This window comes from Anarrhichthys ocellatus, unplaced genomic scaffold, assembly GCF_004355925.1.
Source record: "Anarrhichthys ocellatus isolate YVR2014 unplaced genomic scaffold, GSC_Weel_1.0 scaffold53, whole genome shotgun sequence".
Lineage (NCBI taxonomy): Eukaryota > Metazoa > Chordata > Actinopteri > Perciformes > Anarhichadidae > Anarrhichthys > Anarrhichthys ocellatus.
In genome coordinates this window covers 1133243-1151847 of record NW_022280083.1, presented here as the reverse complement: position 1 = coordinate 1151847, position 18605 = coordinate 1133243, and the positions used below count along the sequence as shown (strand labels likewise).

Here is an 18605-nt window from a genome sequence, read left to right as displayed (position 1 = left end):
GGCTGTGGTTGTACTGGGCAGGAGGCTGTGGTTGTACTGGACGGGAGGAGGAGGCTGTGGTTGTACTGGGCAGGAGGCTGTGGTTGTACTGGGCGGGAGGAAGAGGAGGAGGCTGTGGTTGTACTGGGCGGGAGGAGGAGGAGGAGGAGGCTGTGGTTGTACTGGGCGGGAGGAGGAGGAGGCAGTGGTTGTACTGGGCAGGAGGAGGAGGCTGTGGTCGTACTGGGCGGGAGGAGGAGGAGGAGGAGGCTGTGGTTGTACTGGGCGGGAGGAGGAGGAGGAGGCTGTGGTTGTACTGGGCGGGAGGAGGAGGAGGAGGCTGTGGTCGTACTGGGCGGGAGGAGGAGGAGGAGGCAGTGGTTGTACTGGGCGGGAGGAGGAGGAGGAGGCTGTGGTCGTACTGGGCAGGTGTATAAGAATAAAGAACAAGCTGTTCATGAGCATGTGTATTCAGACAGATTAAAGTTTAGTTAATGGAAGGTTAAATACAAACACAATCTCACACTGCCACCAGTTTATTTAACATTTTGGCTTCTTTCCAGATTACAAATTGCTCTTCTTTCACAGATTTACAGATTTTTTTTTTTCACACCATCAAACTATTGTCCGCCTACTGTATCTCTAACTCTCAGCCTCTGGTGTATTGTTTCTCACTGATCGGTTTTTTTGGACCGTTTCTCATCTCAGGGTGCGAGTGCTGCCTGAGGCTGGAGGGCCACGCACACACACACACACACCGCCAAACGCAAACCGGTCTATGACACACTGATGAGATAAGGGGGAGGTCGGTGGGCCGGAGAGACGGTTTGCAGTGAGGCACAGCTGGGTCGCTGTGGGTTCAGCCAAGTGGAATTATATATATGGAATTATATATATATATATACTGTATATATAACTTCAGTTAAGTTGGGTATTGATACTGAAATTACCCAGTACCAAGTAGAACATCTTTGGCGACTAATCAGTTGATTTAAGAGCTACTTTTTGCTAGTTTAAATCCAACTTTGGATGGAGGTAAAAAAAGATGCTCCGCTGTTGTTTTCCAACCTTAAACACCTGTGTTGTCCAAGAGAAATCTACCTGGGGAGGGAGATCAGGGTTCGTTAACGCCTTACCTCGATTGAACAAGGTTTCTGGTTTAAGTTAAGATATCAGATCACTGCCGAGATCAGACTGTAACCTGGTTATTTAAGTGCATGCAAGTAAACACACTGATTCTCCTTCGGTCTTGAGTGCCACTCTCAGCTGTACCTGTTGAGTGGATCGGTGTCCAAAGCATCTGACTGAAATGCCGCTCACATCTCTTAGCAACAGTGGAAGTTGGTTAATATTTTTCTAACTTCCACCAACGATCGCAGCCTTTAGTAGTTGTGGTAGTCCTTTTTTTAGTTGCCTTTAAAAAGTGTCTTTGCCCTTTCATGCTCATGTTGGTCAAATTCACAGTCAAAAGTTGTTGCTTTTACAACAAGTCATCGAAATTTAACAACAAAAACCGTGGTTTGCTGCTGCCCTCAAGAACAACACATAGAAGCATTTTCTGATCTGGCGATATCAATGTGCTTTCTACTCCACTCTTTGTTTTAGTCTTTACTGCAAAACCTCAACTCGCTGACCATAACTCGGTTTAGTTTATTTGGAAGTTAGCCCACTACAACGGTCGAAATGGTAAAAAATAAATGGCCACCGTTCTGACCATCCAGCTACGTTGATTTGATTGGGAACGTCCCTTCTACTCCTATTTTATTTCTATGGTTTGTCCATTCTGGGCTACTGTAGAAACACGGACGGTGCAACATGGCGGACTCCATGATGACGTCCCTTGCCATACGTAGATATGAAGGGCTTATTCTAAGCTAACAAAAACACAAAGAATCTTAGTTTCAGGAGATTATACACAAATGAAAATATAGTTATTACTGTTATATTCCTATAGATCCCGTACATCCTACACACTGGGAGTTTAAGGTGAAGAGACCTTTAAGAAAAGACAATATCGCCTGTTTGAACCCGTCCATCCAGCCCGGTTTCGCTGCTCTATAACAACTCAACCTGACTTCCGTTTTTGCTCCCATCATAATGGCTATCACAGCTGGAGAGGCTTTGTCCCTCTGACGTAAGCAAATGTCATTTCTGACCGCTTGCCGAAACGACTAATGCTCACGTTCTGACGTTTTTCCTTTGGAGGACAGTCTCTGCTGTTAAGACGGCTCGGCTCACCTATCCACGATATAACATTTATTGAAAAGAGAGAGAGTTTTCTATCCCTTCATCCTCATGGCCCCCGACAAACGTAGTTGACCAATGCCAGAGTTTCTGTTCTTATCCCCGGCATAGCAGATGTACTCTCCCTGATTAAAGGACTTTCCCTCTCGTTGAGGGAAATGAAGTCAAACCAGAAGAGCTGCATCCTTGTTTCTTGAGAGCCGTGACACTTTTCAGAGGCCCTTCTTCCTCCTTCCTTGTTCCTTGTTGCATGGAGGGCCCTCAGAGAGCCTGCATGGTGGCTGACAGCCCTCCGAAGAGAGTGGATGGCTGCAGAATGAAAAGCCGAAGGAGGATGGGAGGACACACGGCTATTTCTAGATGGCAATTAGCAGTGGAATAAATGCATACAGTAACGCTATCGAATAATTTGCAGGGTGTTGAAGAATTAGCATTAGAAGAAATTATGCCGCAATAATGGGAGAAAAATACATGAACGTGCACAGTCATATCAAAATCAGGGGTTCAATCACTTCTTCATTTGTGCAGGTCAGCACAAAAACTGGAGCTTTTGTATTTTGTAGTTTGTAGGCCACCAGATGCAATAGGTTAGGACTGTAGGTGAGGACAGACGAGGTTAGTGAACCACTGTACTGGAATCACAGGGACACAAGTAAAGCTTCAGCGGCCTGTCTGGGGAGAGGGGGGGGGTGGGGGGGTGGGGGGGTTGGGATAGATGGGAATAATCCTCTGGCCATCTGCTGCTTTTGCTTTGCTGTGTGTGTCAATGCTTGTGTGTCGGGCTGTGGCTCACGTGGGACAGGGACTACACTTCCTCCTTGTCATTCCCTCTTTATGACGATGCTACTTCCTGGTACTCTCTGTGGTGGCCTCGCCTTTCACTTAGTCTGTGCCGCTGGACACTTTCCTGACTCTGTCCTCAGATGTGCTCAAACAAAACATTACAAAATGTAATAACAGCATTCTGTTGTTTCAGAGTTAGTAAGTACACAGTGAAGAAAGTTATGATTATGATATGTGTGTGTGTTTGTGGTTATGTCATCAATGAAGCCCCCTCCTCTTGCGCGATCCCTCTTGAGGTGTCACTAATTGGCTCATTAGCATGCAGAGTGATGTGAGATATATTATATTATAAACACTCAGACGATGAGATTGGAGGATAATCATCGGGACAGTAAATGTTTCCTACCTTACGTTCCTTAACGTTTAGGACTCAGATGTCTCATAAATGAATGAATGTATTAAAGAATTAAAGAAAATGAACTGAGAATGTCTAAATAACTTCACTGTAGCGCTGCATGTGATATCGTTTCAGCGTTGTTGTGATGTGCGCACGCTCAATAGTCTCATCGCAGGACGTTCAATGTCTCATTATTTTAACAAATGCAAAACTCATAATTCTCATTTTCCATTCAGTGTTCCCCATACCTACAGACTAAGTAGACCCGCCTCAGTTTCATAATGAACTGTATATATTTTTATACTCGTATGTATTTTTTTCAAACCATCTTGAAACTCTCCTTGTTTATAATGCTTTGTGTGTCCCTTATTTGTGCTGTCATCAGCATTCATATCTATACAACTAATGTGTTTATGATTTGGCATTTTTACTAGAGCACAAAAATGTTTATCTCGATTTTTAATTTTGGTCTCAAATTGCAATTTTCATATCGCAAAAAAATAAATAAGTCCATGTTTTTTTAACATCCTACTTCACTGTCAGCAAAGGCTCAAAGGATGGACAGTAATATGTAGGATGCTCAAACACACTTTAGTTTTATCGGCCATCACACACACGCACACACACATTCATGTAGAGACACAGATCCACAGTAGTTGTATTTATTAGGGCTGGCTCGGCGACGTCTGCAGGGGCTGTTGTTAAATGGAAGTGTGCGGGTGTTAATAACACGGCCACCAGGTCGCCAACCTCCACACAATCAAACCCACCGAGAGTCACAGGACCAGAGCTAAGAATAGATCCACCGTCTGGCCTCCTGTAATGACACCGCTCAAGTCCACGCCTGCCTGGATGCTGAGCCCCCCCCCCCCCGCTCAGCGTGTTAGTGGACCTGAGAGAAACGAATGAGTGAAAAACACAAGATTGATGTGCTGCTCCATGAGTAATGTTTAACTTTATTAAGACCTGCAGGGAAAATTCTGTTTCCCTTTTGCACACGTACTGTACGAGGAAATCAGGAGATTAAGAGTCGACATCAGCACAGCTGGTGACCTGATCAAAAACACTTTCCTCTGTGAGGCGCCAGCAGAACCATTGTCTTCCTATGATATGGCGCCGCACGTCACGTTTTTGTCGTGTTTTTTAAAGTGCATCTTTTCTATCAGTCAATCAGAGGCGAGCTTTACTACTTAACCACTTTCTTACTGTTTTGATGAATCAAGTCGGCAAATACAGACGGAAGGTTGACATTAGTGGTATTTAATAGTTTCCCCCTCTTTGTCGATTAGTCTACTACTTTCTTAAGTGAATTAGTCGTTTTTGAATGCTATCTTCACGCTCAATGATTTGTTTCCAAGAACATGAGCACACAAGATTTAAAGTGGAGAAACTACAGATCAGGTCGTTTGACTCAAGTAATCGATGAGTCGACAAAATCATGTTTTAGTGTTAGACAACTATCCCATTATTCAAATACTAATTAATCATCATTTGATCACTCGGTTGTGAACGCAGCAATATTTAGTTTTGACCGATGCGCTTTGCTAATGACCTCGATGTGATCGCGACCAAATCATGATCTATAGATTCTTATTCTGCTTTTTCAGAATATTTTATACATAAAAGAAAGTATGCATGAATAGCGGCGCCAGTCAACCAGATGGACTGGCACGATATTTGGTGCGGACATTCATGGTCCCCAGGAGATGAATCCTACTGCTTTTAATGATCTGCTGAAGTCTCGTCTAGCGCCACCATGAGGCTGACATTTGTGGTTCTGAGTAAAATGTCTCGACAGCTGATGGATTGATGACCATGAAATTAGTTTCAGACATTTATGAACCTTACAGGTGGAACTATAATAGCTTTGATGATTCACTGACTTTTCATCCATCATCAGGTCAAAGTTTCTGTTTGTGCAACGCTATTGTTTGGCCAAATACCTGCAACATTACCGACATTCCCATCAGCCTCAGCTGCACTTTGGGTTTTGCGTATTCATTATTAGTCACTCCTGCAAATAGTTTTAACTGCACGACTAACTTGGAGGAAACAAAACTTGTTTGCCTTCTTGACTTTGCCTTGTTCGATAGCCTCTACACAGATACTTAATCATTAATCCAAACCCTTTACAGAACACAGCTGGTTGAAGTGAAATTCAGTGAAATGTTCAGACATGGACACATAAAAGTCCCCGACCCCCTACCAGGGCTCTCACTGCATGTGGCCTGGTTCCAGCGAAGTAGTCTCCCGCTATACAAACTGGTGTGTGAGGTGAGGATTCAGAGACCTTAAAAAAAACGACTTTAAATCGCCACCGAGAGGTTATTTCCACCCTTGATCTTCAAAGCCGCACCTTCACACGTCTCTTCAAAGAGATGGAACCGGGGCCGCCGGTGAGTGGTCGCAGTTGGAGCTTCATTCTAATGAAGAAGAAGAATGTCATCGGTGCACAGTGGAAATGACGTGTCGTCATTATGGCTTTGTTATACAATTAGTCAACTTCAAAGTCATGCTAAAGATACTATTAAAAAAATAAATATAAAACCAACTGTATTTTCATAGTCCCGGATCAGAACATTTTCTGTTGCTGCCGTTACATTTCGACCCGCTGTGACTCCCAACGCTGGGGTTTGCACTGGCTAAGTGTGAGCTAACTGCTAACCGCTGACTGAAGGTCCATCTACCCGGAGCTGGAGCTGCAGCACGCCGTCCTCATCCCAAAGAATTCTCCTGTTGGCATGGAGGACGGAACAAGTCATCTTCTCGTTTCTACCACTTTGAATTTATTCCAAATGTCCTTCCTTTAACGTGACAAGCCCTCGAGGCAGCTCTTCTTCTCCGTCCTCTCATGTTGGACTGACGTCAGGCTGGACGTTACAGCGACTCCCTATCCCTATATGCATGAAATGAAAAAATAAATATAGGTCCGCACACTATTTATCAGCACATCCACATGTGACGTTTTCTAGCAGAATGTTGTATACTCTTTTACAGACAGTTAGGGAGAATCAATCTTATAAAAGATGGCACTCAAGGGAGAAAAAGTGTGCAGACATTTATTCATAATATCATTGAATCAATAAAAGCTGAAATCATCAAGTGGAAAAGTCACATTATTAAATGTCACAGCTCAGTGTATTGTAGATAGAAACAACTTTAATTCCAGCCAGAACATGTTGCATAAATAAACGGTTGGCCATCTGTAGCATTAAAGACACTACAGATCTGTGCATGACATAATTATCATGCAGCGCAGCCGGTTTAATCCAATCCATGACTCATCATGTGAACATCAGTCTGTTTTCATCAGAAAGCCTCCACGGCTTTCCTCAATAGCTCAACTTTACGAAGCACTCGGAAAAGCTTCGGTTGCTCCATAAGGTCAAGAGCCGGCCGCTCTTAATTCTTGCGGGTTAACATTTCGTTTTTCTTCTTTCCCCACATGGTCCATTCTCCTTGTTATTCACCCACAGCACAATACAGCAGGGTCTGGTAGATTTCAGCCCTGCTTAAGGCATTAGCTGGGAGAGATTATCCCACCAGCAGCACGCATCCTCTCATACAATCACTCCGGACAGACACGTGTCTGATATGTGGCCTGCTTTACTACCTCTGATCAGACTCGGCCTCCCGGTGAGGGATGCTGATCTCCGTTAGCGCTGAAATGTGAGGTCGACCTTTGTTATTTTCTATAACAGAATGGCTGCAATTTACCACAACGTTTGATTTTTTAGAAATACACTAACATTTGATGTTCCTATTGCCATCTGACCAAACGTTTGTGTGGTACATTTTATGCTACTTTATGTACTTCTACTCCATCTCAGATACATTATGATATATTATTATAGGTTAAGCTACTTGGCAGCATATGAAGTACTTAAAATCACCTCCACCTTTACCAAAATAAAGTACATTTTGACGCTGATGCTTTTGTACTTTTACTGAAGTATATTTTGAATGCAGGAATTTTGGAGTATTTCTACAATGTGGTATTGCTAACTTTGCTTCAGTAAAAGAAAATGTAACAATAACAAAACATAGAACATAATACATATTTGGTAGAAACTATTAGTAATATTCATGCGTTTAGAGGTATTTCTGGTGGTCCAATTTGACGATATTTGAGAATCGGTTGCAAAACAACAATGCATTCACAAGTTAAGAAAGTTCCAGCCTTTAAAACTGCTCATGAGTGCACCATTCTGATTGACTGCCACTAAACTACAACATGACAACCTCTGAAGGGCAAAATGAGAATTGTTAAATAAAGTATTTTCAAGTGGATGCAGTTGTTATAAAATATATATAAAACATACGGTGTGTACTTTAATGTTGAAAGGTGATGATGACTCAGGCAAATGGACGACGAAGCATCAGCCAAGTCATTGACAGTGTCTGTTGTGTTTGGCGTTGGATAGCTGGAACTCTGAGTAGCAGACATTTGGCTTAAAATGTATGATTGATGTGACTGCACATTGTTGATTCTCATACCCACTCTTCTCTTTCCTATATTTGTAGAGAATAACATTACAATCTATTTGTTTAGACTCTGCCTCGTCGGGGGCAGGGTCGACCCTTTTATTTACCCGCAGTGACGGAACAGAGAGGATGTCAAAAAATCACAAGTTCCTGCTCCTGAAATGAAAACAAAAATCATCTCGAGGGGCTCGTACAAAACATCTCAACACAAATAACAGCTCGACAGCTTCAGTGATGCTGCTCAAAGTCTGACCTTAATCTCTACTTCACCAAATAATAAAATAATTGCCACCCTGGGATCAATAAAATCACACAACAAATGTAAAATAAACTGTCAAGTTACCCAAACAAACAGTAAGGAGCCTCAAACAGGGAACCATCGGGTATTAATGAATACTTAGTCTGTCTCTGGTAAGTGCACTGTATGTGAGAGGGGATTTAAAATGTCTCTCACACACTATTTCACTTCCCCCTTAATGAACAGCTTGTAAACATTGGACAAAGGTGCCTAAAAAAACAATTTTGCAACAATATACAGTGTCTTTCAGGACTGAACCGTGTTGTTCACCACAATCAACAAATGTGTTTTTGCTTGCCCAGATTTCAAAACTTTACCGCTGCATTTAATACAATTGATCGTCTCATTTTAATCAATAGACTTGATGAGTAGGTCTCTCTGGTGTTGGGCTTGGCTGGTTTTGCTCATACTTGTTACTTAAGTTTTATTTTAGGGGATTTTGTGTCACAGATATTTAATATTGATTATGGTCTTCCTCCAGGACGTATTCTGGGTCCTATACTTTTTTCTAAGGCCTAAATGCTCTCTCTGGGATCAACATGATGTCAAATTACTTAACTAAATAATTTAAAAATAAATTTGCAAAAGTCAGAGATTGTGCTTGAAGGATCAAAAGTAGACAGACAGCAGTTTGGTTGTCTGTTCAGAGACACAAGGGAGCAGTTTTAGACTCTGATCTATATTTGATTTCAGCTTATAATAAGGTCAAAAAGAGACCATTTTCAACGAAGCAATGCTGAAATGCGGATACGTGCCTTTATTACAAGTAGGTTAGATTACTGCGACTCTGTTTTTACCAGACTACCTAAAAAGTTAATTCAGAATGATGCAGCCAGCATTTTGACTAATATGCATTACATTAACTGCATTACTCCACTGCTCGTGATTCTGCACTAGCTACCTTAATTGTTTCGAATCAAATTTAAAGTCCTTTATTTGTCTACAAGAACTCTGCCTCTGCAACATCTTCCACTGCCTTTCTTTTAGAACATCCTCATCTTTCCCGATAGAAATGTGGTGAGGCTGCTCCCTCTGTGTTTTAAAAAAGAAATTAAAGACCTAACTTTTTAATCTGGCTTTTAATTTGGGGTAATCCAACTTTGTCAGCTCTCACATTTCTGGCATTTATATGCATTTTCCCTGTCAGTTATAAAGTAATCCTTCTACCTCTGCTTCCAATAGGAAGTGTTGCAGTCGATGCTTATTTATCTTAGAATATGAAACGTAACACGTGATGTTTTTCAGAAAGATTGCATAGAGTTACAGAAGAAAGTAAAACAGCGGCGAGCCTGTGGTGATGTTTGCAGACAACACATAAATCATTGCTGCTCTGTTTATGTGGATTCTTAATCCTAGACATGTAAAACTCGTCCACTCTCGTCTCCCTGTGACTCTCTGTAGCATCACTGTGACTCTCTGTCTCAGTGTCGGGCCTCCACACGGGTATTCTCAGAGCCCGGCTGGCCCGCGACCAACGAGGCCACCGGGCTTCTTGTGGTCCTCCGCCGAGCTGGCACGAGTGACACACAAGGCAAGCTGTGCTGACAGCCCTAAGACAAATGACCTGTTAACGATCTCGCTCTTATCACATCCCACACTTTTTGGCTGTGATTCAATTAACGCATTGATCTCCCATACTGAGAATATGCATGCAAACCTAATTTAAATAACTAAATTACCTTAAAAAGGCAATAAACTTTTATACTGCTGCATAGTAAAATGACTGCAACACGTATCCTGGGGGCATAATTGCAGCTTTAATGGCATCAGGGACTCTCTCTCTCCTAATGGCTAGCACACATTGGCATTTCAAGACTCTGGCATTTCAACACATGTGGTGCTGCACTGTGTGAATTCTCACTGCTGCTGTTTTAAGTATTTCTTTTAAAGGTTCTTTAAGTTTTCACACAGTCAATCGAGTTTTATTCATACAGCACCTTTCAAACGAATCAAATGCAATTCAGAGTGCTTTACAAGTGATTGACAGGACAAAAACAAGATGGAAATGGAGGCAAGATGAAGAGACTAATGCACAGCAAATTAAGTTAAGAAGAAATTAATAAATAAAATACAACCCTGAATAAATTGATTATGGTAAAACACAAAAAAGTAAAATTAGAGGGAATTGAAATAAAAGACACTGTATAAAATCTGACTTTATAATAAGCAATAATTATAATTAAATAAACATACAATATTACATCAAAGCCAAACTGAATAGATGGGTTTTTAGTTTCAGTTTGAAAATATCAATATTATTTTGGAGGCCAAACATATTTCATGCATTTCATGCAAAAGGAAAGTTTGCCCAAAAATGCAGCAGACAGACAGAAGCCTATCTGGCTATATGAAGATATTTATTGATCTCCAAGTAGGGACATTTACACCGCAGTGGGTACATAAAACATGAAACGGACATTCACTCAAACATTCACATGTAACAGTATAGAACAGAAATAAGAGGCAGAAATCTGTTAAAACGGCGTAGTGTTAGCGGTTGGTGCTAGCTTAATTCTCTGTGGCTTCAGCAGTTTGAGGTGCTGTTTCACATTACACGAAGATATTTCAGTGTCACTATAAACATATTACACTTTTGGAGCTTAAATGGAGGATTACCCTCTTATCTAAACGTATTTACAATTCCTTAGTATGTGTGAAGTGGACTTATTTGACCTTTAACACAGTGATTAAGTGGTATTGTGGGTAGATAACGACGGTTTACTGAAATATTCCTTCGTCACTGTCTATCATTTTTTAGTTAATATTTATGCGTTTAACAGAAATGTGTCCATTGTCTTTTCACAACCCTCTTCCTTGTTGATTCACACAGAATACGTTATGACTGCCTCCATTACCTCCACCACCCAGCGCCAATACAGACACATGGTTTTGATAATAGAGTTACCAAGAAGTACAAAGGAGCCTAAAATAATAAAGCATATTAGATATTAAAGCCTCAGCTTCTCAGTTAAACTCCATTCTAATAGAGTTTTTTTCTACAGTCAAACTAAGTGCTGTGACTGAATTCCAAATTCTATTTTTGGAATTGATTACTGGCCTATTACAAACACAATGATTAACAGTCAAGTTTTAATATTAAAACATTTCATTTTATTTATTTATTTTATCACAATAATCAGAAAGTAGAAAATCTCCAGCGTTGACGTAAATGAAACGCACTAATAATCTACTGTAGATATTGTTCTGCATCTATCTAGTTGTTGGTCTCTGAACACACATGCTGTACAGTAAGGCAGACGTTTTAAGCCGTTTAGCTGATCTTGCATCTTTTTGTGTTATTCTACCACAATTCTACCATGTGACTAATCTGTGTTTTCTCTTTTTCTCTTCCAGTGAAGAAAGCCAAACTCCACGGGCCTCCAGGTAAGAGCTAATGCATCGTACTGAATATCTGTTGATGTTTGAGCATTGAGAGGTGTGGTCATCAAATTAAGAGTGACAGCTGTGTCTCAACAATCGTCTTTATCTGAGTTATATGTGGCTGGAGCTGAGATTTTACAGTAAGTCCGGAGGAGGTAGTGACCTTAGGACTAGAGAAAGAGATGATTGACTTTCCAGTTTGTGGAGAATTTGATAGTTTCTTCTTCGGGATATATATTGTTAACGTTTTCAGCATCCACTGAAGATGTTTTATGTTATAGGAGACAATCATCCCAAGGTCCAGTGCAGTCAGAACTCGGGTACGATTCGGTGGAGTATGAAAACACCCGTAAAGATGGCAAAATCAAAAAGCTGTCTTTAAGAAAACTTGTCCCATGAGTGTGTTTTAAGTTTTAACAAAAAAATCTGTGTAATGAGTTTTTTAAAAGCTCTGACTTCCCCCTCATTGACTTGCCTGAGGTTCAGTACAAATACTTAAACAATACTTGTGAGTGACATGATGTTCATAATGTTAGTTTCCATCTTAGTTCAATGCATTTGCATAGCACTAAACACATGTCCTTAGTTTAGCAGGTATATACTCATCAACCAAAGTACTGGTAAAATGATAAATGATGGTGCTGGAGAAATGTCATGGGATCACCAAAGTTATTGAAAATCATCCCGAGGGGAACCATGACTGTCTGTGCCAAGTTTATTGGCAGTCCATTAAATAGTTGTTGAGCTTAAAAAATGTTATCCTCATGGTGGCTCTAGACTAGGTGAAAAGTCAGGGTTTCACCAACGTTGGTAGGAACCATCATCTGTGAACCATGAATGTATGTTGAGCTTCCCACCGGTCAGAGATCAGCTGGATGTCAGTGTCCTGTACCTGTCGCTGTGAATCTTTCCAAGTGAAGCCAATGCGGAAGTACCTTAAACATGCATTATCTCTAATGTCCAGCAGGGGGCGACTCCTCTGGTTGTATAGAAGTCTATGAGAAAATGACTCCACTTCTCTCTTGGTTTATTACATCAGTAAACATTGTAAACATGAGTTTATGGTCTCAATCTCTAGTTTCAAGTCTTCTTCAATACAGCATGATGTTCATTTAGTACATTATGGTCCATTTAGAGTCAAACAGACCATAAAGCAGGGGATGCTTTAGGGCGGGGCTGCCTACAAGTTGCTACCAGAGCCGTATACGGCGTCTCTACGTCACTCTTTCCCGGCTCACTGGTTGCAGAAATCCAAGATGGCGTCTGCCAAAATGCCGAACTCGAGGCTTCAAAACCGCAGTCCACAAATTAATGGGTGACAGCTACGTCCACTACAGTCCATGCTCCATGGCCATGTACTTGGATTTCGTCAGTAGATAACAGCAGCTGAAAATATTTTTCAAACAGATCCTCGTCGGGGACGAAACATCAACAATTCAGCAGCCAGTCAAAAGTGGGACACTGTGTTCTTGTCTTTGCTGGCTGCAGCTGTTGCTCCCATCTTCTCTCCAGGCGATGATGAGGGCAGAACAACACCGACGAGTGGGAGAATAAAAAAGAAAATCAATAGATCATCACAGACAAAGGGCCACCTGCTAGCCCGAAATGACAACGTGTCACCCGGCCATAAAGGAGAAGATGGAGACAAATCTCCCAGTGTCTTTAGGAGACAGAGACAGACTCCAGACACAGGCGGTGACTAGTCATTGGCTGCCTCCGGCCTCCGATCGCAGAGCAGATTTTCAGAGCGGAAGGAAGAGATTTGATTGGCCTCCCCAGGGTTCATAAAACAGGACGTGAGTGATGGCGTTGCTACCGTACAGACAGAGCTACTGCAGAAATGCGCTTTAATTTGTTTATTCTTTAGTTCCTCTACTTCCTTGCTTTGAATGTTTAACTTGTTTATAATGCCAAATAAATTGCTCAGTTGACTGTAAAAGAAACAGCAAACCGTCCTTGAAACTTGAATCTCTTAAGCATACAGAGAAAAGTGGGGCTTGAGCAATAGCTAATTGATACGTTATGTCCTCGGGTGTTATTATTTCAGTGCTGAATTACATCGCAGTCCCCTCATTGTAAATTGTCTGAGACACACAGGAAGGAGTTCAAAAATGTCTTTTTGTGACCTAAAACAACACACCTACTTCCCCCTCAGGGCTTCAACACATGTAGGCAATAGAGAGTAAACCCTGAGTGCAGTTCTGTCATGTGACACGATTATTAGTCTCAGGTCAGACACAACTAGTAGAGTTTGTCCCACTCTAATGTCCCAGTTTGGGAAACATGATCTGATTTGTCTTAATAGTAAAAAGCAATAGATTCTTTGCCTTAGGGGGAGCTGGCTGATGTCCCAAAGCTCCCCTGAAACCCCACTGGTGGAAGACCCCTGGGATAAGTTGGCTGGTATATGTGTCACTTTATTAGTTTAAAAGATTTAAGGCACATTATCCTGTTTTTAGCCGTGCTGTAACTGTGGCTTTGGAGACGTTCATGGCAGGTAGCCTGTTGGTTCTTAGATGATTATTCCTGTATTTTATAAAATCAGGCTCTATTTTCTTTAACTTCGCTAGACAGCTTTTTCAAGTCACTTGTGACAATATTCATCATTATCCATATTATGATGGAAATTTACACAACCAACTTTTGAGTGTCTTTAATCGCAATAACATTCTATATCGTCCCATCACTCCTCTCGATAGAACTCATGATGTAGTTATTTCGTCTAGCACCGCAGGCGCTTGAATCGGGTCGGCATCGCACCACTTCCCCATTTATTTATTTTTTTAAATGCAAGCCTTATAGTCGGTCATATGACAGTTTTGAAAAGGGGCAGTTTGAGTCACAAATATGTAACCTCACTGCAAACACTTTGACTTGACTTTATCTTGTATTTCATTTTTTTAAAGTGGAAATTCGGGTTTGGGCTCAAAACTGTGGCCGTGGTTCGGGCTCAGGTCGGGCTTTGACAGAAACCATGCAGGTCCATGTAGGTTCAGGCTTGATTTTCTTTGGAATCATAGCTTTTCAGTCAAAGCCCTTATACAGTAGTCAAATTCTGACTCCTACGGTACTTTGAAATCAATGCTAACGTGCTAACAACTCTGATTGTGTTGCTTTAGTATTAAAAAATTCCGTGAAAAAGCTTTGTCCCAAAGAAATAATCCTATTGCAAAAGTTTGGCAGTGTCAGCTTCATGCATGCCATTGACATACTGTAAGTATATACAATATATATTTTTTATTTATTTTTTAGTTGGTCAACCAGCCTTTTAATTAGACATCAAGTAGTTTCCCAAAAGGTTCAATCCACAGGACACAATGATTTCTCCAATAATGCTAAAATGTTTGGATTTGTGACAGTTGTTCCAGCCTATTTTGGTACAAATGTTGCTCATATTTTAGTTGCAGTGCACTGGAGAACAGTCATGTGGCACTTTGTGTCATTTACAGTCCACTCAAATAGAAGAGATTGGTGCCAGAATATTGTAATTCACCTTCAGTTATAGAGTCAAAGGCCACTTAGGATGTTCATGTGGAAGGTGATCCACTCCACAACAACGCTAGCAGCCTATTTAATTAAATACTTCCTTTCACTCAAGTTGAAGGGATGCGACTGGTGATATCAGCTGATATCGGCTTTTGGGTCTTAACACCACTTACCGTACTGGCAAAATCTCTGGATTAGAGGTTTGATGAAGTGGGATTTTAATAAGAGGGGAACTAGTTTGAATCTCAAGCTGCTTTGGAAAAACAATCCTGACAGGAAACAAAAAGGGTCCTTAACAGATTGCTTCAGTGGAGTTTTTAATGGTAAAAAGTGTGAATTTATTTTCCTCTTGGCTCGTGGTTTTCTTTCCTTTTCTGTACGAGTGCCGACACTTTTGGACTGTACTTGTCATAAAAAGTAATTAACCTTAAGCATCAGACTTCAGGTGTGTTTGAACAGGAAATTGTCTGAAAGAATGTTGTTTTTCATACCTGACGCGTTGCTCATCACCACTAGTGGTTTTCTTGCCGTGATGGCCGTCGCAGCCTAATGAATGCAGAGGAATCCTTGACAATAACGAGGAAATGGTGTGGGTGGAATGTCTCAGCACTGTCTGAACTGAACTGTCTGTTGCCCATTGCAGACTGAAAACATTCCTCCTGAGTCACCTTAGTTTATTTGAAAGCAATTGCCTTATTATTCTCAAAACAAGCTGACAAACCCAAACGACATGGACACTGAGTGGACACAGAGCAGCATTAACGTTCAATTAGAGTCATGTTTTCGACCACCAGATGAGTTTAATATTCATTATTTTAAGCTATGTTTTGGTCTCCACCATCTCCTGAGAAGATAGTTTAGTGCTGACCACGTAGGCTGCAAGCAGATGTCTGCAGACCATAAAGAAAAGGCCACGCAAAACTAAAGCAAAAATCTTATGAGGCAACAGATGGTGGTTATTTGTGGTAGGTTTGTCACAACAAGCGACCCCACCGTCACTTGATTCTATGTCAATATGAAAACATTAATTAACCAAGATTTTAAGAAATGTAAAGCAGGTCGTGCTGTTGAAAGAAATGCAGCTGAAATAATAAGAGACCGTCCTGTCTGTTTGCACTTAAGAGACCAAAATAATCTAGTCTCCGTTCAATATCTCTTCATCCACCAAAAGCTCTCCAGCCTCCTCCTGTAATAGAGTGTTCATTACTGTAGACAGCCTAGTAAATGTCATCTTGCCTGGCCGTGCCGTGCATGTCCATGTGTAACCAAATATAACTTATTTATTTTCACAAGTCATCGCCACTTAATTATAAATGACACTGGCTGCTCCCCAAGAGTGTCCCGCTGCATGCTGGGATATGCCCTCCCCACCACAGTGAGTTTGCTGCTTACTGGAGGAAGGTGTGTTTGTTTATGTGTGTGTGTGTATGTTTGCATGCATGCATGCAACCTAGCATTTATGGAGGTCATGTTTTATGACAGCCCGGGTGGTGTCAAGCGAAATAGATTTTAAATATAGTATATTTATATGTACGTATATAGAAAATTCTTATTTTTCAGTTTATTTTTGTGTTTGTTTCTGCTTTTTTTTCGTGGCAGGTCCAGTTGTTGAGTTTTCCTCATTTTTCCCTGCCACCTTTAGATCAGGTTGTAAATAGGGCTGTCTGCACCCTGCCAGTCCCCTCGTACCCTCAATCACAGAACTGGCAACCACCTTAAGTGAATGATGGATTATTCTTGTTTAACCATTTCGACCTCCTGTCTTTTGCCTTCGTCATTACGGCTGAGCTCGGCGAGGTGACGGATCGGCCACACGTCTGACATTTCATGTATCTCACATCAGAATGAAATCTAGGCACAATATTAACAAATTCAACTGCATCTATCTTGGATTTCCCACATGAGATACAATCTGGTCCTAACCCGTGGCTGAAGACGGTGGTATTGCAACTAAATCTGTTTGCACACCGCTAGAAATTCAGCCCAGTATCACGGCAGTTTGTGAAATAGTCACAAAACGCAACGTGCTAAATTCATGAAAGCATTATTAAAGCAGCGAACAACTATTTGCTTTGTAAAGATATTAGGAGTGCAACTAACAAGTATTTTGAAAATGTATTAATCTGTTGATAATTATGGGATAAAAGTATTTTTTTCAGCATTTCATTCAAAAAACAAAACGTGTACGTTGTATTCTTGTAAATGCTCTTCAACCTTCATATTGTATATGCACCCATGCACTGTGAATAAAAGGCAATATGCTCTGAATTTCAAATGTATCACCTTAGATAGATTAATTAAGGCTTCATCAAGTCCCAGAGCTTAATGATTCCAGGGATTTTACCCACTTGGAGCCACAGCTAAATTGGAAATTGGAACCAAACGCTGGTAATGTAATGTAATGATTTATGCAGCTGAACAGTCGCCTCATCTTCACTCCAAATCCACTGACGCTGCCCCTCAGCTCCTCTGGCCCCTCTTTAAAAGAAAGTGGATGTTAGATGGAGAACACAGATGTACAAGGACACACACATACACACACCAACACTGTGTATGCTCAGAAGAGTGGGCTACTTGAGGAGGTAATCAAGCAGGGATTAGGTGGTTGGTGGCTCAATCCTCCTTGGTCTATGCTGATCACTGTGAGCTGGATGGAAGGACACACACCACACACACACACACACACACACACGCACACACACACACACACACTCTACACACACCTATTTTTGTCCCTGAGGAAGACATTGGGTTAAGTTTATTTTGAATTAAAGGCCAACATACAACACAGTTGGCTTTTAACTGCCTTTCTGATGTCCTTATTGGCAGGATGGGATAGTTTGACAGTGTCCTCCAAAAAACTGTTACTAAATTTAAATTTTCCAAAACCACTACGGTTATTAAGGTTTTGGTTGATTTAGGCACACAAGGACGGTCACACGGACATTAGCTGACGTGGAATCATGCTGAAGTAACGTTCAGATCTTTAATACTCAAAAGGACCTTCTCAGAGCTCCTAAAAGGTCAATTTGAAAGGTCAGTGTTCTCCGCTCATCCCCGTCCTTGTAGTTATAAAAGTTTGGATGTGCATGGAAAGCCCAAAACCTGCCAAACGGAGCCCTCTCCAAGGACCATGTGTGATGGTGTGACGTCACTTTTGGTCGTCCCGACACTTAATGACAAATGCCGATTTAAGTGTAGTCTCCGTAAGTGAATTTGCAACAACCTATAAAGCTGCATCGATCTAATTTTTCTAATATTTATGTTGCTCTTTTTCATGGATTTCAAATGAACACAACAGACCTGTTTGAATCACAAAAAACTTGAGATGTGGGCATCTGTTTTAGAAGTCTGCAACCAGGCTTCATATTCACAAGCGTAAATGTTGAATTCAATATTTTAGGTTGCAAGGATACAGCAGTTCCAGTGAGAGAGGACAAAGTTAAGGTGACGTATCCATTAACATCAAAGTCCCCAGATTAGGGAAAAGTAAACTCAGACACTCAATGAGAACACGGAGGAACCACCAGGAACAAGAGAGGGTTATTATCT

At 41.2% G+C, this 18605-nt stretch overlaps 1 protein-coding gene across 1 annotated transcript in view; it reads left to right on the top strand.

The window, feature by feature from the left end:
• LOC116396147 (protein unc-13 homolog B-like) overlaps positions 1 to 18605 on the top strand; it is a 154355-nt gene that overhangs the window by 2763 nt on the left and 132987 nt on the right. Inside the window, exon 2 of the mRNA XM_031870573.1 lies at positions 11541 to 11570. Coding sequence (XP_031726433.1) covers positions 11541 to 11570 — 30 coding nt within the window. The remainder of the gene's footprint in view (positions 1 to 11540; positions 11571 to 18605) is intronic.